Here is a 22768-nt window from a genome sequence, read left to right as displayed (position 1 = left end):
AATGAAGTAGATGAAATGAGAGTATAAAATCCACATAATCATACCACTTTAGAAACCAGTATTTTCCCAACATTCCTTAAATGCCAAAACAAAATTATTTCTGAGTAAACTTGGGGTAGTTTTGATGAGTTTCCACTCAAAAGTGTACCTGCCTTCCATAAGTCTTTGTGTCCATCAGCCTGCTTCTATGTCATGGATACCATTAATAAGACTTTTAAGTTTCTTAATATAGTTTAGGTATCTATATCAACTTGATTCATCCAAGGTTAGTCGGAAGTCCTGTCTATGCCCATGCTATACGGGGCTTCAGAATCATTATGCAATTAAGCCCCAGAAGTAAAACAAGTAGCATTGTTTGGAAGATGTGTTGAATTATGCCCTACCTGCAGAGCTTATAAAATTACACAGCTGATTTTTAGGACATTTGGAGCCCTTGCAGACCAAGGAAGGTTTAGGAACTATTCAGCCAGGTCTGGAAAAGGTAAAGGTTGAAGTCAGTTCTTAAAATGCAATCAATCCTTGATTTCTTTAAAAAGAAGAAGACATATTAATGAAAAAGAGCATTGGTATACATTTCCCAAGGCCAGAGATAATCCAAACATCATTGGAGATTTCAGCAGCCACATTACCCTCCTAATTCTGTTTTGCACTCCCTAGTGTTCAAATTCATTTTCATTCTCCTGACACAAGCCAAACATTGGCACAGGAAGCAATCCTAAGGTGTCCTGAGTTCAGGAAGTAACTTTCTCATATTTGCTTTGGGCTGTTTTCCCCTTGCTAACGTCAGCATTGGAGTTTTCTTTTTTTTCACCAACCAGTTCCAATTGTTTGTACGGGGGAAAATGGAGTTGCAAGGAGCATCTATTTTGTAATGTTCCACACTGTAGAAGAACAGACTGGGGCCGTGCAAGAATGACTATATGGTGTTGCTTGGGAAGCACCCACAAGTTCTTTGAAACAGAATTTGGAACAGCTGGACCACTGCAGTGTTTTATTTTAAAATAGACAACATATGTAATGCATATGGTCCTAGACATGTATGGAGACACAGGCAGACAATCTGAATGGTATCCAAGACACCTGCACCTAGAATTCTGTTTCCTTCTATAAGATTTTTTTCCCCCGAAGAGCACATGTTCCACTTTTGGATTTGCAAGATGCCATCTGAATCCCCATGTGTGTGACTCCTTAATAAAGTCAATGGGAAGTTTCCTGGGATGGAAGTGTCAGAAAAAGTCAGTTAATGAACACCTCCTAAGGACCTGGCTCCTCTGGGAGCTGGCAGGGGAAAGAACAGATCAGAAAGTTGCCCTCAAGGAACATATTATCTATCAAAGGATTCAACTGTGTGTGGGTGTTCTGACCACTGAGAAATTGGAACATAACCAGCAAAAACACAGAGACAGGACGTGGGAATTAGTGGTACAGGGGCAGAGGAGAAGCACAAAGCAGAGAGATTGGGAATGCTCCCAGCTTCCTAGAAGCAATCTGGTTTAAGAAGCAACCTGTAACTAACATTAGCTATAAATGCAGAGACATCCTTGGCTTGCTGAAAACATTAAACAAACTGGCTTTGGGAGCACTAAGAAACCTGCCCACTGGCTCACAGCTAAGGTTTATCGAGCACTTACTGTGTGCTAGGTGTCCAAGTGCTTGACAAGTCCTTCTCAGCAGAACCTCTCAGTAACCTTCGAGGGTAGACTCAAACACTATTCTCACCTTACATAGGAGGAGAAGGACACTCAGAAACACTAATCAACCTGCCTCATATCACATGCCTAGTAATGACAGGGTTGGCCTCAAATGTAGTCTTTGTGACCCCCTAAGCCCACCCACTTAACCACCTGCTAACCTAGCTCAAATACACTGTTCCCATTGAATTCAGTATATCAACATTTCATATAGAAAATATTTGTTGAAGTAGTGAATTTATTTATCTTAATGAAATAAATTCATTATTTTAACACGTACGTCTCGGGTGCCTACTATGTACCAGGTACCGAGGTATACCATTCTAGCTGCTGGGAATACAGCAGAGAGCAAAAGTACCAAAATCCCTGCTGGGATGGAGCTTAAAAATCAGATCCCTTCCTCTGACACCTTAAAATAGCATCCCTGGCCCCCCCGCTCCTTTTTCTTTTTCTGAATATAATCTCAGTGAAACTCTCAAAGATTTCATGGGAGCCAACCACCCTTTTAACCACTCTTGAGTTGTTGGAATCATTAAGATAATGAGCCTAAATCTGAGTAAATGATGATTTTGTGTAAGCAAAATCCAGAGGCTGCTCGTTTCACCTGCTGGAAATTCCCATTGCATTCAGCTCCATCTTACACATGTGGAAGTTGTGCAAGGGATCTTAAGGATGGTTAAATGACAGTGACCCCACCAAAGGAAGTGGACATTCGGCTCATTTTACACCCAAGGAAACTGAGTCTCAGAGAGAGCAAGAAGCCGCCATCCCACAGCTTATTTAAAAATAGAGCTCAAAACTAGAGTCCAGATCTCCTAAAGCAGTCCCAGGCTCATCTACATGTGGACCGAGAGAGAGGAAAGGAAGAAAGGAAGAAAGGAAGAAGGAAAAAGGAATTTTTATGTTGACAGGGTTGCTTTCTGAAAAAGAAAGCAGGCTGATTTTAAGCATATTTTTCTGTAAGCCTGCTTTTTTAAAACCTAAGTAAAAGCGAAATTGTTCTTTAGATGTACTCTCAGCAGGAATTAGCCCCGTGAAGCTGTATTGTGATGCATCAGGGGGGTGGGGGAGTGGGTCTCTATCCAGGTCCCTTAGAGGAGCCAAGTTGTCTTTTCAGCTCTGTTTCCTGAGTGGGCAGACAGCAAGGCGAAATAGTTCACCGCAAACTTTTCAAGAGGTTCAACAAATAACGAGAAAGAGACTTGAAACATGTGTCATATTTTTAACAGCTATGAAAGAGCACCCTTCTCTCTGAGCTAAATGACCAGTTGCACCATCGTAATTGAAGAGCAATAAAATAGCGAGCCAAACTGGCAAAGTAAGGCCTGGGCCGATTTGTCAGCTTGCAAGCCTCTTCTGAGAAATTCAAGAGCAAGAAGCTGGTGCTAGCCAAAATGCCTCATCTATCTGTTAAAATTGGGAGGCACGAGGTGGGTGAAGCTTTTTATGAGGATGAAATAGGATGAGCAATTTGTGTACCCCACTGTTATTTTTCCCAAACGCAATGGACCTGGGACTGACCGGAGGGTGGTGGGAGGGCATAATCTGTCCTGTGGGTTGGAGAGTGTCCCCTGGACTGCAGGACTGTCCTTCCGCTGGTGCAGAGCTAAAGTTGGAACAGGTTTAAGATGAGTGCCTCGGGCCAGAGGAGCCTCACACAGACACACTCCTGAAGCAGCTGGCTTCCTCCCAGCATCACCTTCCTGGCCACCTCTCTTCCTAACCATCCTGAGTCAAAGGAGAAATACAGCTTGGAGCCCAAACAGCCAACAAAAGAAATCCTCGTAGATAAAGCCCCTAACCTGAAACTGAAAGCACTTTCTTGAAGACAAACCCGAGGCAGTTAACAGAGCAAAGAGAATTCTTTCTAGTATAATTCCCATACATGTGATATCCTTTCCAAAAGCTTATGTTGCATCATCCTAATGGAGCAATTTGGCTATTAAAATATACATTCTTCAACTTGTCTTCTGGAAACCATTGCTTCTGTGTGTCTAGGACATAAACAACACATCCTGTTCAAACACTGACCACTTGCTGCTTCTATGGAAAATGACTAGAGATTTAAAAAACCGAACAGTAAGAGGGCAAAAATCTGACATACCATGGATATAGGTCTGAAGGATACACAAAACCAATAATGTGATAAGAAATCATCTTAACGTCACCCTGCTACCAAAACTCGAGTTTTCAGTCATACCCCAAGTATGGAAGGGGGGAAAAAACTGCCTGGGATGAAGGCCATGCATGAAAATATATCCAAATACCCTCCCAAGTCAGAAATTGATTTTCCTCCTATCCAGACAGCATCGCTGGTCCCGGGCAGGTCCCCATAATCCGGTAGAATACTGCATGCAAGGGGATGAATAAACTCTGGCTTAATTTGATATAAGATTCTTTTTCTTTGCAGTCTGCATATCAGGAGAGTGATTAAATATGAGGTGGAGTGAGCCGATTCCTTTAATGCGTAGGATCTTCATTCCTACCTCTTCAGGATTTACTTGGTCTCCTTGAGTTGAATTCTGAGTTATTTTGCCGACTGAGTATAGAGCATTTTAGTTACACATATTGAGATTAATTAGTTAGCCCTTAGGAGGTTTTGCTTGCAGCCTTCACCCTGTAAGAAAAAGTGTGAATACATTGAGACTATTAATTCACAATAAATGGCAGATCATAGCCCTTGCTGAGTAAATCTGTTTGTCTCCTCATAAGCTTTGCTAACTGTAAGCAAACTATAAGGCAATGACCTTGGCTATCACAAACTAAATTCCCATTTAACTTATTCTCCAGGTTTCAAGGAAAATCTTTTGTTATTATTATTTTTTTTTAATTTTGGAGGGTTGGGACCCAAATCTTTTGTGAAACCAAATTGGCAATGGGAATGGGGAAGGGGAGGATACAAATATTGTCACATTGCTGAAAATCAGCATACCCCTTTTTCCAGCTAATCCCAATAATTGTAGAGAAATTGCTCTAGACATAACCACTGGAATGGCAGAATCTATTAAAAAAAACTAAAACAAAAAGCTAAATAGGCTTTTATAAGCAAAGATCCGATCTGCTTTCAGTGTTTGGTGAAATACAGGCGAAGTTACGGTCGTGTGCTTAGTTTTTAAAGAACAACATAAATGCACTGGAATTGTGATCATTTGATAAACATGTTGATGCCAATATATTTTTGCCTAAATGCAATAAACTCACCATGAGTGATGCAAGTTGACAATGGAGGTAAAAAGAGTATCTTGCGGATGTTGGTGGAGGCAACGGGGCGGGGGAGCAGCTAGCGTTCATAATGCCTAGTGAATTCCTGTGTATTTGAAATGTCAAAGAAAATGTGATGTGTTTCTCTAAATTGTGTCTCTCTCTACATGTATAAATGAACAGACGCAGATAGAGCTCAAAAACATGGCATGGATGAATTTATCTCTTCCAACCCCTGTAACTTTGACCACGCTTCCCTCTTTGAGATGGTGCAACGCCTTACTTTGGATCACAGACTTAATGATTCGTATTCTTGCCTGGCAAGTATATTCTTTGGTCTACAGCAATTTAAACCTGATAACGGTTTTTTTTTTAATAAAAAAAATCTCTCTACCTTTCTATCAGAAGCTCTTTTTCTCCATTTCAGAGCTCCTTTAACAATTAGAAATGTGTTCTTGATTTCCTGGGTGGAGATAGTTTTACTTACCAAAGAAAGAAGACAGAGCGGGAGGAAGTTATCAGTAGAGACGGATCCAATTCCCCAGCCTCCCTAGCTAAGCTTCCCCCTTTTCAGCTGCTACATGAGAAATATTCCAAGAGGGTAATCGAGTTTGGCACCTGCTTGTGGAGAACTTGTAAAAATTGCCTCGGTTTCTTAGACTTTAAGATTCCTCCTCCTTTCCCTCCTCAGATGATAAGACCCTGTGCTCTGTCTCAGAAATGAATGTGTTGTTTTTGCTTATTTTTCAAAAATTAAAATGATTTGTAAATAAACTTCACTTCGCTTTTCATAAGCTAAACTGGTTTGGGTTTGTTTGTTTGTTTGGATGGCTTCTAATTTTTTTCATAATATTCAAAGCATTTTTCACCCTTTGGGGGGAATTTTTTATGGTGTTTTAGACATTTGGAAGTCCAGCTCTCCAGCAAGAGCATTAACATTTCTTGAAATCCTGTTCTAAGCCTAGATTTGAATCATTTAAATCCAAGGGACAACTATTATGTCTTTTTAAAAATTCTGTCTTTATTGGATTCCTGAAGATATATTTTGGACTTTATACTAATCAAATTCAGAAGCCTAAAAAAGACCCCGTTTATTTCCTTCTACAAACCGTAAATTGTTACTTCATTTCTTAAAGGTAAATGATGTTAATCCCACTTTATAGATGGGAACAGTGAGGGGAAATAATGAAATTACTTTACACAGAAGAAAAGCCTCAGCCCTGACTCTAAACACCAAGGTTAATATATCTGTATTTTGCCAATATATAATTTACTAAGGTTAACATATTATTGACATTTATGTAAATATAATGAAAATCTGTTTCCTTTCTAAATGACATGGCTATTTCTTACATCTATTCTTACTACTTTTTATTCTAAATTCCATTTTTTTCCTGTAACCAGAAGCCAAACTATTAAAAATAGTAGATAAAATGTCTTAAAAACAGAAATGGGATTATACGGAATAACTTATTAATCTGCGTCTCATAAAAGATTCATTGATGATCTCGGGTTTAGAATCACTTCATCAGAAGAATCTGAACTTTGCCAAATTGGAAGGGAACACTTCACTTTGACTTTTAAAAAAAAAAAAGCTTACCTTGCATTGCAAGGCAATTTTTCTCAAATGTGTTTCCTATGATTATGTGATTATTCATGTAATTATAAATTGCATTCATGAAAGTTGTAAGACTATGCCGCTGAGCTTAATTCCTATTCTCTTGAGGAATTTTTTTTAAAATGTATTATTTTCAAGACCTTTTTCACATCATTTTAAAAACAATTTTCTTTTTCGCTAAGAGATTCAGTCACTAAGGAGAGTTAGCAAATGCCCTCTAAAAAATTAAACCAGAAGTGAAGTTGTGAAGCTTGCCTCCTATTAATCATGTATAGGCTTAAAAATATGCTCCAAAACACAAAATTCATTATAAATATCATAAAATAGTTTCCTTCTGTATTTGTATACCTGGATCTATTAATCATTATCCCAAAATTTCAGAAAATAACAGCAATTAAAAGGACCTTATCTTCTGCCTCTATATATTTCATTTTCTCATTATTACAATCTTTTTTTTTTTCAGTTAGTTTTGGAGACCGACCAGCAGGGATACATAAATTTTTCTGTGTCTTCGACTGAGTTCCTAATTGATATTTCTTCAACTCTTTTCAAAGCAGCTATTTTGGCATCTACAAAAGACTTGGTGTCATCTGAGTCGTAGAAAATATATTTTAATCTTTCACAGCAGTGTTGTTTCTAAGATTTAGCATTTGGGGTAGCAGATGGAGTGGCAAAGAAGTTGCCTATAGGGGCAGCCCACTGCCTCGACTACTCTCCCGCCCTCTGCAGTAACTTATAATTTGAAATAGGAAAGATGCCGTCTTTCGTTGGATGTATTGCTGAGCTGCATGTTGTCAATCGAAGAGTCCCCAGATCACTAATACAAGATCAGAGTACTGCAGAGGCCTCTCTCACTGCGCTTCTGTGGCCTGTACCTGCCTCCCCACCCCACCCCCCGCACCCGCAAAACCCGCCATCACTTTCTCCTTTTGCCTCTTCTCTCCCAAGATGGAGCGATATTCACAAGACTCAGAGAGGACCCTCAAAGTACAATTAAATATATATTTAAAACAATTCTAAATTCACAGCTTACAAAGTACCAACCTAAATTGGTTTACAGGTTCCCCCCTACCCCCACCACTATCCAAAAGTTCACTCTAGGCCACTTTGCTTTTATGAAAAGACCTATATTAGTACTTGTTTTCAATAACTAAAAGAGATCCAAAGAGATTTTCACTTTTACGAAATGGTGATTGCTTCTTCATTTGACACCATTTTGGCTTATGAAAGGTTTTGTAGGAACACTCCATTTTCAGATAACGAGGGAAACCTGTATCTTTTCGCTTCTGAAAGGTACTAAAACCAAAAGAAGTGATTTGATTTGTGGCTTGGTTGATGGGTGACCTTGAGTGGCAAGCCACTTAGCCTTTCTGAGCATCTATTTTTTTTAAGTGCATCATGGAGGCAGTGATTTCTATGCCATCATGCTTCCCAGTCTGCTCTGAATCAGAGATCCCATCCAGGTTCTCTTTTATAGCAGAGTTTCATATGGTCATAGAGCAAGCAAATAAATAATAAGAAACAAATAATTGCCAGAGGAAAAAATGAAGCAAGATGCTAAGCCAGGACACCAGAAGCACCTCTGAGTTTAATTGAATCGTGTCTGATTCATACCTTGAAAACTTAGTCATGTTGCTCTCTTTACAAAGTTGTGTCATTATCCTCATTTTAAAATTTAAAAAGGATTGTCTTTCAAAGTGAAAGAGTTTATGAAGTCCTGGCATGTATGTAGACCAATCCTAATATTTCTTAATGCTTCAGAGTAGGAAAAACAGAAGACTTTGAGTAAGCCAGCACTGCTTCTGTTTTGTATTATCTGCGAGTCACTTAGCAGCCCTGATCTCTTCCCTTATCTATAAGATGAAGATAAACCTACCCTGCCCACCTCAGGAGACTGCTATGGGGTTCAAGTGGAAGTTCTTTGTGTAAAGCATGATACCAATTTAAGACCTCATGTTATTATTTCCTCTTATCAGTAACCAAGATTTCACCCTGTCCCCACTCCAATGCTTTTGGAAGGTGTATGGCTCAGTGTTAGAGCAGCAGGTGAGATTCTGTTTCTGGAATCATGCTGTCTGCTAATCCAGACTCCAGCACGTGCTAGCTCTGGGATCCTAGGGAAATTCCATGTCTTCCCTCAACTCGATTTTCCCACCCATCCAACAGGGATAACAGGACCTACCTCACAGGGCTGGTACAAGGGTTAAAGCGGCCAGTGCTCACAAGGGGGTCAGCACAGTGGCTGGCACTTAGAAGAAATCAAAATGTGTTGAATCTGGCAATTTTTGAACCCCCTTCTCCAGTCACCCCCAACTGTAGCAGCTCTCAAAAAATAAATAAATAAATAAATAATAAACCCACCACCACAAACAAAAACCTGTATTTAAAAGAAAGTCTCTCCTTTATTCCCCAAACAGGCTGGTTCAGTCCTGGCCAGGTGTTTGTCTTAGACGAGTATTGTGCCCGAAATGGAGTTCGAGGGTGTCACCGACATCTCTGCTACCTCAGAGACTTGCTTGAACGGGCAGAAAATGGCGCCATGATTGACCCCACCCTCCTCCACTACAGTTTCGCCTTCTGTGCATCCCATGTCCACGGGAACAGGTAAGCACTTGTCCAGAAGTATTCCTCCAAAAAAAAAAAAAAAAAAAAAACTTTTTTTTTAAGGCACTGGCAAGGGTTTATGACTGGTCCTCCTTTTAGAATTATCTCTAACTTTGTGTCCATTCCCATTCCTTCTGTAGCACACACATGAACACAAAGGTCTTAGTTTCTTCTCCTTTCAAGGAACTTAAAAGACATGGCAAACAGAACTTCTAAAGTGGTCTCTGAAGGTAGAACAATCTAGGTTTAAATCATGGCTCCTCCATTTACTAGCAAAGATGCTGGATGGTAATGAAACCCTCCATGCCACAGTTTTGTCATCTGTAAAACAGGGATTGTAGTATCCTCATGGCATTGTTGAGAGGATGCAGGTGGCTCAGGAACATGCCTGGAACATGGCAAGAGCATCATAAATGTTTACCTTTGTTGTTCTCATAAACATAAATGTTTACCTTTGTTGTTTACCTTTGTTGTTCTCATGATTATCATTCATTCCATAGATATTTAACGATTACTTACTGAGTGCCAGGCTCACTCAGTGAGCAAACAAGACACCAAACAAGGACAGGGTTACATAGAGATTGGTGCTCTGACGACAAGGAATAATATTCCATACTAGCATTTAATAAAGGAAGATAGCTCAGACAGGGTGTTAGGATGGCAGGGAGGGTGTCCCTGAGGAAGAGAGGCTTGGGCTGAGAACTGAAGCATGTGTAGGAGTTGAGTGCTTCCAGGCAAAAGGAGCAGCATGTACAAATGCCCTGCCGAAGGAGGAAGCCAAGCACACTTCCAGAGCTGAAATAAGCTAGGTGAAGCTGGAAGGCAAAGATAATCATAACACTTACAGTTTAACCATGGAGCTGGGAAGAACTTCAGAGATCACAGTGTAACCAACCCCCTCATTTTATAGGTTTTATAGACCAGAACATCAGTTCTAACTCCATACTAAGTACTCTCTTTCTTTAGACGTTGCCCAGCTCCTGGAGGAAAAGATCCATGTTCTGAATAATGCAAAGCAGCAAATAATTTAGGAACATTACCATTTGGCTCTGAAGACATGGAATAAATTTCCACATTGCCACAGCCAGTTTACTATCCCAATGTATGTAGCCTCATGTTACTAGGAAGACAAGCCTGCATTACCTCAAGCACCTCAACCAATAGCCAGGAAAGGCACATCCAGGAAAAACTAGGTGGTTTCAGAAACCCAGAAAAGTTGGTGCTGTGGGGAAATTCACTTGTGGGGAATCCCGAACTGACTGCATTTATTTTAAATCAGACTGTCAGTTATCTTCATCTTTGCAAGCTAGATGACTCTGAAATATCTGTGGGATCTGTCCTGTGCTTTCTTCTCTCTAGCACTGGTAGGTTTTATGAGATGCAACTTCAACATTTAGAACTAAGTTAACAATAGCATTGTAGGTTTGAATATTTAACAGGAAACAAGGTTTCATCACCTCCCATTGTTATAAGGTTTGCTAGCCCAGCACATGACCTTTTATTTACATAAAAAATATTTATGAAAACTCTGATACCTGAAGAGTATCTGTGCATAACTCTGCTTTTTATAAATATGTACACTTTGATGACTATCTGTTACAGCCTCTTGGACTGAATTCTTTAAAGAGAGAGAGAGAAGTTGCATTATATTCTCTGGTTGTCACACTGTATTCTACATATGTTACTGAATAAGAAAGTGTTATAAAATAATGAAGTGTTTTTGTAAACTCCCTGGTAAACATCATCATGAATTATGATACACATTGTCTGGATTTCATATTGTAAGACTGCCACTTGATTCACAGTTAGGTTTATACATCTTGTCATGGAAACAGTTTTGGATTTCTTATTTTCTTTTCAGTTCCGATTTTCCTTATGCAAGTTTGCATCTTTTTTTTTTTTGCTTATTATTTTAGTTTGAATGCATTTGCTCTTGCTGTTTGATGCATCCTTCTTTTTCTTTCTTTTGTTTGTGCATGCATGTGTGCTCTTGGTTCTCCTGTGGCTGGCCACCCTCTGTGCATGCCCCATGCGACCACCCCCCCTCCAAAGTCAACAAATGCATGTATACCATAGTGGGCTGCCACCAAATACAGACCCTCAAGGGAGCAAAACTCCCTCCCCATCTGAAGCAGAGGCTAAAAAAGATACCAAAAAGGAATCAAAAAAAAGAAAAGATTACAAAACCCAGGCAAATCCAGAGCCCAAAAGGTAAGAAGTTACGTGTGCTTTGGCTTGTGTTTTACAATATCTGTGACATTCCCCCCATCCATGCCATGACTTCCACCTTAGCAAACAGCGAGCTTTGTGTATTTCTGAAGTCTCTGTTCCTTTAAGGTTTTTCAAGGTACTCTTTAAAAGAAAATCCTAGCAATGGGCAAAATACCATGCATTAGGACTGAATTTGAGTCAGGTGTTTAGTGACTCTTAAAACATATTCATATTGAAAAAACTGAGCAATATTTAAACAGAATCATGAATCAGATTGCTTCTTTAGTGGCATCTAGTTAAGGGCCTGATACCTTACCAAGTCATTCATAATAAGCAACCCATGCTTTATAATTTTGAAATTATGTTTAAGGAGCAAATAGAATGGGTTGTCATAAGCTGGGTCTATACATTTATAGTAACTCCATCATTTTTAGCAAACCCTTCTCAGTTCCACATTGATTTCATGAAACAAAGCTATCTTTAGATAAAGATTTATAATAAAAACACAAAATAAAACCTATCACTAAATGAATAGCTCTTAGTAGAATCACTTATGTAATGAGGTCACCTTGAAGCCACTTTCAAGTTCTAAAATTATATTTATCCTCTTCTGTTTTCTTTGTCTGTTAGGGCCGCTTTCATTGTGAATTGATAAAATGACAAATTGGTAGCTTTTTCCCCTTTTAAACTAGATTTGTAATTATTTCTCGTGTTACCCTTATGTCCTTCTTCACCTTCTCTACCCTCACCACAAATTAACATTGACATTTAAAAATTATTTTTTTTAATTTTGTTGTTGTGGTTTTGAAACTGACATTCTGACCCTGGCATTGCCAAGTGACACAAAGTTCACAAGCAGGTATGTTTTATGTTTCAGTATGAATTTGTTCACTGGAATATTTCTAGGTCCTGAAATATATACAGTTCACTTGTAGGCAAACTGAATGAAAATACCAACTTTCACTTCCTAGAGAATGTGGCAGGCTGTCAATCAACATGCCAGGTCTGTTAGTGAAGGTCAAAAAAAGCCCTGATTCCATGTGGAGCCCTATTTTTCAAACTTGCAGTATGTAAGGATGGAGGTGAAGTGAAGTTTCTGTTTGTGTTTCCCTATGAGAGTCAGACTGCAAGGCAAGGGTAGCTTGCAGCCAGTAAGAAAGCACATAGAGAATGTTACAGGTACTTGAAAAGCCTCTCTGGATGCTGTCCAAGGTGCTGCTCTTAGAGTGCTCAGCATTGAAACACAAAGTAAACCACCACACTTGACCAAGCCTACCCTGTGCCAGGAAAAACTATCAGAAAGGATCTTGAATGGTACTTTAAGAAGCTTATGTGTGTTCCAGGGTCTATGTGTGTATTGCATTTTTAATGCAGAAGAAATCATAATATTAAGTATCAGTTGTGTAGCACTCCACAGTTTATGCTTTTATACATTCCATCTGATTTGCTGTAACATTTTCAGGTCAGCTATTTTTTACAACCATTTTGTAGAGGATGAAACTGAATGTCTACAAATATAAGTGGCAAACTCAGATATTCTGGGTCCAAAGCTCTTCCTCTTTGCACTACATCAGCATTTGTATAGATTATAGAGATCTGAGTATTAGAGTCTGTTTGGCATGAATCTAGAATTATTGTATCTATTTCTGTGCCTCAGTTTTCTCATCTGCAGAATGAACACATAGAATCATAGCATCTGTGATTTCCCATCAACCTCTAAAATTATCTTTATGGATTATAATAACAAAAGAAACAAGCCATTGTCATATTCCATAAATAAAGTTTAATTCAAGTAAGGGTAATTGCTGCCACTTAATAAGTGCTTGCTATATGCCAGGCACTATGTGAAGTGCTGTTAGATTCATCATCTCATTTTATCCTCATTACATCCCTGTGAAGTATTAATATTAGCTTCATCTAACATCTGAGGAGTTTGAGGCTCAGATAAGTTTAGTCATTTACTCTGTAGCAAACAAGTATGTGATCCTAATTCAAACACAGGTAGTCTGACTTAGGAGCTTGCATTTGTGGATTGTGTATGATGCCAAATTCAGCCATTTGATATGAGATTCAACATTTCAAGGCTAGATAGTATAGCAGTCATCTGAATTGATTTAAGGGTTTTCCATTTTTGTCCTAAAGATGTCCAAAATCAACATGTCTCCCCTGGTAATTTTGGCCTTGTGAAGAGAACAAAAGTATATCTGGAGTTTTAGACCACATAAGGGCAGAGTCTTTTGAACATTAATTAACAACCTTTTGGTATAGGGAAACCATTTTCCTAACCTCTTTCACCAGGATGAACACTATTTGCATGCGGAGATATTATGTATTCTTTGGCCCAGATTAAGAAGGCAGTCATGACTCATGGAAACAAATTACCCTTTAACTGAATTTAACTGAACGAAAGAACCCATTCCTATCGTCACCTCATAACCAGCTTCAGATTAGGTAAAGTGTAGCTTTTTACATAATTATCAACTTCTTACCTATTAATAACTAGCAGACCCAAAGGTGGAGGCAGAGCCCTGCCCTGTTGCAGCTGGAAATCATGAATGACCACTCAGCTGCTGATGACTGAGTTTATCCCACCTTCTCTGGAAGCCTGCACCACATCTCCATATGCCTATGTGAATCCACAACATCTAATCAAAAGTAGACATATCTGGTCAATCAGGAAGATGATTGCCATTTATAATTCCAGGCACTGGAAGATATGGAAACATCCACGTGTTTGGCATCTTTGAGAACAGTGGTTCTTGACTCGGGGGAAGGAGGGGGTGATCTTCCCCCCCAGGGGACATTTGACAATGTCTGGAGACATTTTTGAGTGTCACGCTGGGGAGGGGAGGACAATAGTTGTACTCATGTCAGCTAGTGGGTAGAGGCCAAGGATGTTTCTTAATATCCTACAATGCACAGGACAGCCCTCTGCAAACAAAGTCCAAAAAACCAAACTCCCAGGTGATGGGTTGAATTTCTCCTTTTTACTTGGATTTTTTTGTTTCTTTTACACAACCTTATTCTATGTCTAAAGGCCTAAGAGTTTCCACCACTGATTTTCACCTTGTGCAGTAGTTCTCACACTGTAGTCTACATATAAATCACATAGGGAGCTTGTTAAAATGGAGAGTACTAGATCCTATCCTTAGATAATTTGATTCAGCAAGCCTTAGATGGAGCCAGGCATCTGTACTTTTAATCAGGTTCCTCCCCAGTTAATTATAAGGCATTTGGTCCTCGGATCTCACTTAGTTAAGGCCTTGGTTGTCAAACTTGACTACACATTGGAATCACTTAGAGAGCCTAAGAAATGCTGATACCCTAGCCCCCCTGCAGAGGTTCTGGTTTAATTAATCTGGAATATGGCCTAAGTATCACATTCTAAAAATCTCCCCTTAGTGATTCTAATAGGCAGCAGTGTTTAAGAACCAGTGACTGAGGGGGCGCCCGGGTGGCTCAGTCAGTTGGTCATCTGGCTCTTGATTTTGCCTCAGGTCTTGATCCTGGAATGGAGCTCTGCATTGGGCCCTGTGCCTACCTGGGAGTCTGCTTGAGGATTCTCTCTCTCCCTCTCTCTCTCTCTTTCTCTCTCTCTGCCCCCCCCCCCCCGCTCACACGCTCTCTCTCTGTCTCTGTCTTTCTCTCTCTCAAATAAATAAATAAATCTTTAAAAAAGAAAAAAGAACCACTGATTGAGGGAACATTAGTTTGGGCCAGCTCTTTAAAACAGAACCCATTTTCTCAAAGAGAGAAAGAAAAAGAAAATGTGAGTATGTTCAGCTGGTTGCACTTGGTGATCATAAAACCCACAGATGTAAATCGCTATATCTTCTCATTTTAAATCAGCTCCTAAGGTTGCAGTACTTAATTTTCACCATAATATTTTTAGTATTCTTCTTAGATGACATTTAGATTAGCATCACTTTGGTCACTGTCCCACAGTGACAAGGCAATCAAACAGCTCCGAAGATTGCGAGTTGCGTCAATGTTCCTTGGATCCCTTTATTATTGGGATTGGAAATTTTTCTCATTTACATTATTATTTAACATTTCTTGAATGCCAGTGCTGCTCTTCACATATGGCCTGTGTAGAAAGTACATTGTATCAGCAATTAACAAATCCATAATGCCAACCGCCCCAATCCAAAGTAAGCTGCATAGATTAATGAGTCTGCAAGCAGATGTAAGAGAGCATGAGTTCTAGAAATCTTTGAAAACATGTCCTAGGATTCTTTTGGAAGATGTATCTGGAGCCAAGGTGCTGCTTCTGTGCAGAGACTCGCGATCCCTATGGGTTAGATTTGAGTTGCTGAATGATCCCATGGAATTCATTTTTCTCCTCTGTTACTCCACCAGTCCCCCTAAATCGGTGAGTAATTCCATCCACCTGGTTTCCCAAGGCAGAACCATGGGAGCTGTCCTAGACTCGTCCTTCTCCCTCAGCACATCACAAGGATTCAGTTACTGTGCTCCGTCAGTGCCCTTAAATATCCCTCCAGCCCATCCACTTCTTCTCTTCAGTGCTATGACCAGAGTTCAGGTGTCTGTCTTCTCCCCTGGACTACAGCAAATGCTTTGTTGACCATGTCCTTGCCTCCAGTGTTGGTTCCTCACTCCCAATCCATGTTGCATAATATGTTCTTTCATTTCTCTTTTGTGAATGCCTTCCTGGAAGTCAATCAGCCATTTTTGTGCATGTAAATGTTTCTCTTTCACTCCAACCTCAACTTTCTCCCTGTTCTCACCCTCTCTTTGTCCTCTCATCTGTGTCACACATGTACACTCCTGAAGATATTATGTCTAGTGCTTTTTAACTCTCCCTCCCCAAAAGAAGGAGAGAGAGAGGACTGTGTAGCAGGGATGGTTGAGCTTTACCGATCTCTGTATACAGCACTTGAGTAGCAGGCAGGCATTATATTATATAATAACATTATATATATATTACATATAATATATAATAACATTATTGGTATAATGTTACACACACATAAGGCATTAGTGTACTTGGGGACATGTGGCTGGTTGGCCTTCCCACTTTGAGCAAGTGTTGGCCTTGCATATGTAACTGAGTCATGCTCTTTAAATTCTAAAGAAGCAACTTCATCCAATAGAAAGTACTTGTTGGTGGGGCGGGGGGTTCAAGCACATTTCAAGCAAAAGTCCGCATCCCAAGGAGGAATTCTCTTTAGATCTTATATTCAAACCTCTAACCCATGTGACTCCATTCCTAAATGAAATTTGCCCCATCAGCACAAGAGATTTTCCAACTCAGACATAAAATCTTATAAAATGTGCTGAATTATCGATTCCATCAGAGCAATCTTTCTGGCCCATAGCAACACATCAAGTAATATGCATTTCCTAAAATTTCAACGTGTGTCCTCATCCTATGGTTGTTGACCTCACTGGGGCAAAAACATATTTCCAGATATCACACCCTTTGCAGGGTGGGTATGATACCAAAAAACCACACATATTATTGGTCTAATCACTCAGAAGCCTATACATAAGGAGTTACGGGTAGAATCTAAAGCCTAATTGTCTATGTTTGCCTAGAAACAACAACAAAACCCATCTCTTCTCTTATTCCTCAAAGAGAAAAATCTGTATAGTACCAATTTTGGAAATTGATCTTTCTCTGGGAAAAGAAATACATGCTTTCCTGCAATGTATACGTTTTATACAATTTATGTAATCTCCTCTTGGGTTCTCCATTCAGCACCTGGACTGAGCCTAAAGCACTTTGACTAGTGTTCCTTTATCAATAGCATCCATATTCTTTGAGGTTTGGTAAGGAGATACTTCAAGCACTTCCATCTTTAGAGAGAGCAAAGATACCTTCTGATATTGTTGGGTTTTAGCTACATGTTTAGAAAAACAGAAAAGAAGTCAAAGAAGACCTCACTGATATATTTTTGCCCTCTCCACGCCTCTTTTTCAAATTAATAATAACCAACCTCAAGAAGCTTCAGTGCCCATTTGTAAGGTTGTAGAAACTGCTTGTTGTTGCTTCCTATCTTAGTCTTTGTGAAACAAACACTTTGATATATTTGTTTTAGCAGCGTGTCTGAGCCCCAGGGCATCAGGGCATAATTAGAAAAGGGGTTTGGGCTGGAGGGAAAGGAGAGGAAAGGGAAAGGCTGGGCTTTCATGATGAAGCAGTGACTATTGGATATGAGAGTCCTAATTACAGTGTTTAATTAAGGTAGAAATTATACAAGCTATCAAGATGAGCAAGCAGGGATGTCTCCTTTTGAGATGATAATGCTTTGGTGTTATCTTGAATTTGTAGTTATTAGCCACTTGAAAGAGACAAAGGAAAATATTCCGCTCTAGGATTAAATTCAAAGGTATCACTCTAAAAGTTGTAAGGATAAAGAGTTGCTAGGAGAAGTCAGTTTAAAAGAGAGAGAGGTTAAGAGAGTGTGTTTGGCCTAAATGTTCTATTTAGGGAGCATTGCAAGGAACATCTACTAAGATATTCTGTCCCCCTCTGGCCCTTTAAGCTCTCGTGTTTCTGGGCTGGAACAATTTAGTAGTAAGTAGGATTCAGTTATCATGCTTGTTTAAGGACATTTTCAGGGATCCATAATGCGGTCTGCAGGCATGCATCCATTTGGAGAGAGAGAATATATCATGTTTACGGTGCCTGCACCAGCATATGTGGACATTTGCATTTGGAGAGAAAGTATATTCCCACTTCAGCTGGAGTTTTACCCCTTGTTGGTAGTGATTGGAGCTTAAAGCTGGCTGTATGAAGAGAAGTGGACCAGACCCTCTTCCTCTTTTGAATCCATACATTTTCTTTCCCACCTGGGTTCTACACTTGATCACTAAATAGATGCAGTGTCAGAAACATATTCGTCACTGTAAGCCTTGAATTAATTTAGTAACCTGACCTTCTTGAAAAGATACCTAACCTTCCAAACAAGGGTTCTATGTCCCAGCTTTCAACATAATGTGGAGAACTGTGCTAGCAGGGTAACAAAAGGTCAGGAATCTGTGTGTTCACCTGGGTGTGTAGGGACAGTTGAACGACCCAAGGAGATAAATTTGCTTTCACAAACCACACTGCCGCTTGTTTTCTTTAACTAGATTATTCACACTTAATTTCAAATATCAAAATAAAATCTTTCCCATTAAAAACCTAGGACTTAATCATCTTCGATTACTCCAATAATAGACATTAATTCATAAGCTCTAGCCCGGAAGCATTTGGGGAATGGGAGGACACTCTGTGTAACTAGTAACTTAAAGGATAGGCAGCTGGGTTATGGTAGTTTCAGTCTGACAAAAAAAAAAAAAAAGGAAAGACACAACTCTAGATAAATTATTATTTGTGACATGGCTCAAGATGGGAGTGTGTGAGGAGAGTGAAGGTGACAGAACTGCAGCTGACCACGGTGACAAGGACTTGAAGAGCAGCCGATATGACATCTTTCCTTTTGTGCTGCCGAAAATGTCAACTTTGTGAAGGACAGTGAGAAAATGGTTTGCCGAAAACTTGAAAGGTGGATTCGAGAGATGCCTGCTGTGTCAGATGTGATATAGTCTGTTGTGGCTGAGAGACCCACTTCTGGTGGCAGTGGTGGCCTGCAGGTGGGGGAGCTCCCAGTCTCTGACAGGCTCCAAAAATGATGGCACAAGACCCGCAGATCGTCTCAGGTTTGCAGGATCATGATATACAAGAAGTGAGTTGTTAGCCAGTGTGCAGTTAGGTGGAACCAGAGACCCAGGACCGCATTTCCTTGTCATGTGTGTTTGTGTGTGTGTGTTCGCTCGCGGGCGTGCACGTGTGATTCTAAAGCTAGGTTCAAAGGCATCAAACGCTTCTACTATGAAAGTCCATATCCCCTCCTTTTACTACAAAGGAGGAAATATGTGCTTTATGAACTCACATCAGTTTAGTATAAGGAACAAACACTAAGTCTGGATCATCTATCATCCAAGTTTTTTGGGGGGTGATGTTGGGAGCCTCAAAGAGAGGGAGAGGAAAACTGGAATCAAGGAAGCTACAGAAAAGTAGGAAACAGGACAAAAGCAACCCTTAACAGCACATTATAATAACCTGGGGAGCTTTAAAAGCAACAAATGCCTAGGCCCACTGCAAACAAATTGAATAAAGAGCTTGAGGATGAGACCTCTCAGAGCTTTCACATGGTTCTAAAGTACAGCCAAAAATTAAGCACTACTGACCTGTGAGGACAGTCCATTTGGTCAGGGCACAGCTGCTAGGGTGAGCAAATTGCACCTGTTTCTTCTATCTTTGCATTATTTACTCAGTGTAAAAGTTCCAGAAAAGAATGTCCAGTTTGCTGAACTTAGGTCATAGTCTAGCTTAGATGCACAGTGGCCATGAAAGGCAGGAATTGGCTTGTAGGAAGGCCCTTGGTATAAACAGCAGGAAAACAGGATCCCAATTTACCTGCCCGCCCCCCCAAGAATACCGACAGTGCGGCCAAAGTCATTCCTCCAAAGGACATTCAGGTGTTGTTAAGAGGTGACAGTGGATGCTAAGAAGCCAAAAAACAAGAGGGCAGAAAATGCAGCATTCAGGACACAGGAGGATGGGGGATTCAGGGCTTCTAAATACGTGTTCTAAGTAAAGACACATCTCAGCCTGGGATTTACTAGCTAGGAATTTAAAATCCAACTTTATCCCTCTACTCTCATTCTTTGTGACTCCTTAAGTGTTAAAACTATGGAGAAAGGAACAAGATGCAGAGCCAGTTTTATGACAATTATAGAATCACCTCCAAATGTTTCCAGAAAGAAAAAAAAGAACAAAAACAAAAGCACGGCTTCTAAGAGACACCAATACAGTTCCTCTATTTATTTTACAACCAGCACTGCTTGGGATGACACCCTGCAACAGTGCAAACACCACTCTGGAAGGGACTGTGGCTTTATAAGGGGACCATTATACTTGGAGAAGGTCTCTGCTTCCAAACTCACTCCAATCCAAGAGGAATTGGTAACCCTGAATCAAACATACCTTTTCAGCCACTAAAAGAGCCACCCACCAAATATTTTCTTGCTCTAAAGCAGAGGTTCTCAAGGTGTGGTCCCTGAACCGCCCCCAGAGAACTTGTTAGACATGCAAATTCTTGGGGCTCCTGCGTGGTTCAGTTGGTTGGGCGGCTGACTCTTGATTTCAGCTTGAGTTGTGATCTCATGGTTGGCTCTGCAATTGGCAGGGAGTCTGCTTGAGATTCTCTCTCTCTCTTCTCCCTCTGCCCCTCCTCCCAGGCCCTTGTGCTCTCTCTCTCTCTCAAATAAATAAATATTAAAAAAAAAAAGAAAAGAAAAGCAGTTTCTCAGCCCCATCCTCCAGGGAATTTGAGGCATGCTCAGGTCAGAGGGTTACCTCTCTAGGAAAAGTATTTTATTGCTTCTGTGAGAATAGAGTCCCCCAAAATATTGAGCTGGGATTTTTAGTTAGTAGCTCCATAGAAATCTAAGCCTGTATAATTAACATTGACAAATTACAGGGATCAACAGAAAAGAAATTGATATTTGACAGAATGTTCAAAAATAATTATGTGAAACTAAGCCAAAAAAAAGGATATTTTTCTAAGATTTTATTTATTTATGGGGGGGAGACAGTATAAGAGGGTGGAGGGTTAGAGGGAGAAGCAGGGTCCCCACTGAGCAGGGAGTCCAATGCGGGACTCAGTCCCGAGACCCTGGGATCATGATCTGAGCCAAAGGCAGTCGCTTAACTGACTAAGCCACCCAGGCACCCAAAAGAAGGATATTTTTACCTTTCAACTGATATAGTTCCAACCTGTGATCTTTGACAAATTGTATTATTCCTGCATGTCTCTTCCTCAGTTTGTAAAATAATATCCTCTATCCCCTGTACCATTTCAGCACAGTTCTGGCAGCTGCAAACAAATTTTCATTCCATGTCAAAATCGTGACTTTTTTAATCACCTATTTTTGTTGGTGAATTCTGTACTACTTACCTTCCAGACATAAAGTTAGTTTCATTTATTTTAAGAGAAAACCATTCACACTGACATAGGCAATTAAGAAGCAAATTTAAGAAAAGAATATAACAATAATTTTTAGTCATTTACCTTTTTTGAATAGTGAGAGTAATAGTGTTCAGAAAGGAGTTGAAGGAGAGATTGTCAGAGATGTGGAAGTGGCTGCTACCTTAAATAACCACAAATGTGAATCATCAGAACAAAAGGGAAAGAAATATAATCAAATTTCATGTTCTTAATAATACCCTTTGTGGTGAAGATTAACTGAGAAGGCCAGGCACACACTAAATGCTTACTTTTTATCATCTCAAAAACAAACCTAAAAGTTACTTTCTAATTGCCTAATAATTGCCTTAGAAGGCTTACTGAGTGAAGAATGGATGATTTTTGTCAGGGAGGTTTCTTCCTTAATAGCCACACACATCTTTGGGCTGCACATGTGAAATAGTTTTCATGCTTTTTCCTGTCATCTGTAAACCCCTCTCTGATTTGTAAATTATACTTTTTAAAAGATTTTATTTATTTATTTATTTATTTTTGAGAGAGAGAGTGCACGCACGTGTGCACGCTAACAGGGGGAGGGGCAGCAGGAGGGAGAGAGAGAGCATCTCAAGCAGACTCCCCACTGAGCATGGAGCCCCACGGGAGGCTCAATCCCAGGACCCTGGGACCTCAGCCGAAATCAAGGGCCAGTTGCTCAACCGACTGCACCACCCAGGTGCCCCTGATTTGTAAATTATATTTAATAGCATTTTTCTCTGGGCTAATTCCCTGCTCAGAAACAAAATGTTTAAAATGGTTTCCATTTTCCCAAATCAAGTGTGTGCATGCACATGCCAATTGTATAAATGTGTTCGGTGCATTAGTGAGCCGTATTTTGTGTAAACAAAATCTAAATCTAAAAACCACTCCTAAAGGAAGTTGTAGATTATAATAGAAACACGAGAAGTTACCACCAAAAACTGTCACATGTATTTTGTGGAGGCCAGTGAATTCATCCTGAGACTTAAATACAGATTCATGGACATTTCATGGTTAAAAAAAAAAAATGTTGTTAAATAAACTTTGTATATTAGCATTTAAGATTTTTCCAGAAAATATTAAAATAAGGGCATATTCACGGATTCCAACAGCCTACCTGATATTTGCCATTTGGCCTTCTTTCTTTAAGTTCAGGGAAGTGTGAAGAAATGGACTTTATACTGTTTAGGGGTGTTTTTTATAATGTGGGGGAGGGGAAGTTTTCTTGTTTTATTTTTTCCCCCCATGTAGGGCACTTATAGTATTTAAAAAGAAGGGAAGCTGACCAATTAACCCCTAACAGGAGGTGCATTGCTATCATTTGCCAAGTCTTTTGTGCAGTCAGACTGGTCTAGTATACAGGATTTTCCCAACTTATGCTGGATCCTTGAGAAGGCCTATAAATAAGACCATTTGTTTGGTCTCAA

The 22768-nt window shown here is 39.9% G+C and overlaps 1 protein-coding gene across 1 annotated transcript in view; it reads left to right on the top strand.

The window, feature by feature from the left end:
• Window positions 1-22768, top strand: part of CADPS (calcium dependent secretion activator) — a 476365-nt gene that overhangs the window by 333808 nt on the left and 119789 nt on the right. Inside the window, exons 13-14 of the mRNA XM_035728423.1 lie at window positions 5076-5213; window positions 8928-9114. Coding sequence (XP_035584316.1) covers window positions 5076-5213; window positions 8928-9114 — 325 coding nt within the window. The remainder of the gene's footprint in view (window positions 1-5075; window positions 5214-8927; window positions 9115-22768) is intronic.

Source organism: Zalophus californianus, chromosome 1 (genome assembly GCF_009762305.2).
Source record: "Zalophus californianus isolate mZalCal1 chromosome 1, mZalCal1.pri.v2, whole genome shotgun sequence".
In the NCBI taxonomy this organism is placed as follows: domain Eukaryota; kingdom Metazoa; phylum Chordata; class Mammalia; order Carnivora; family Otariidae; genus Zalophus; species Zalophus californianus.
The sequence above is the reverse complement of the archived record's forward strand: the minus strand, read 5'-3'. Positions and strand labels throughout refer to the sequence as shown.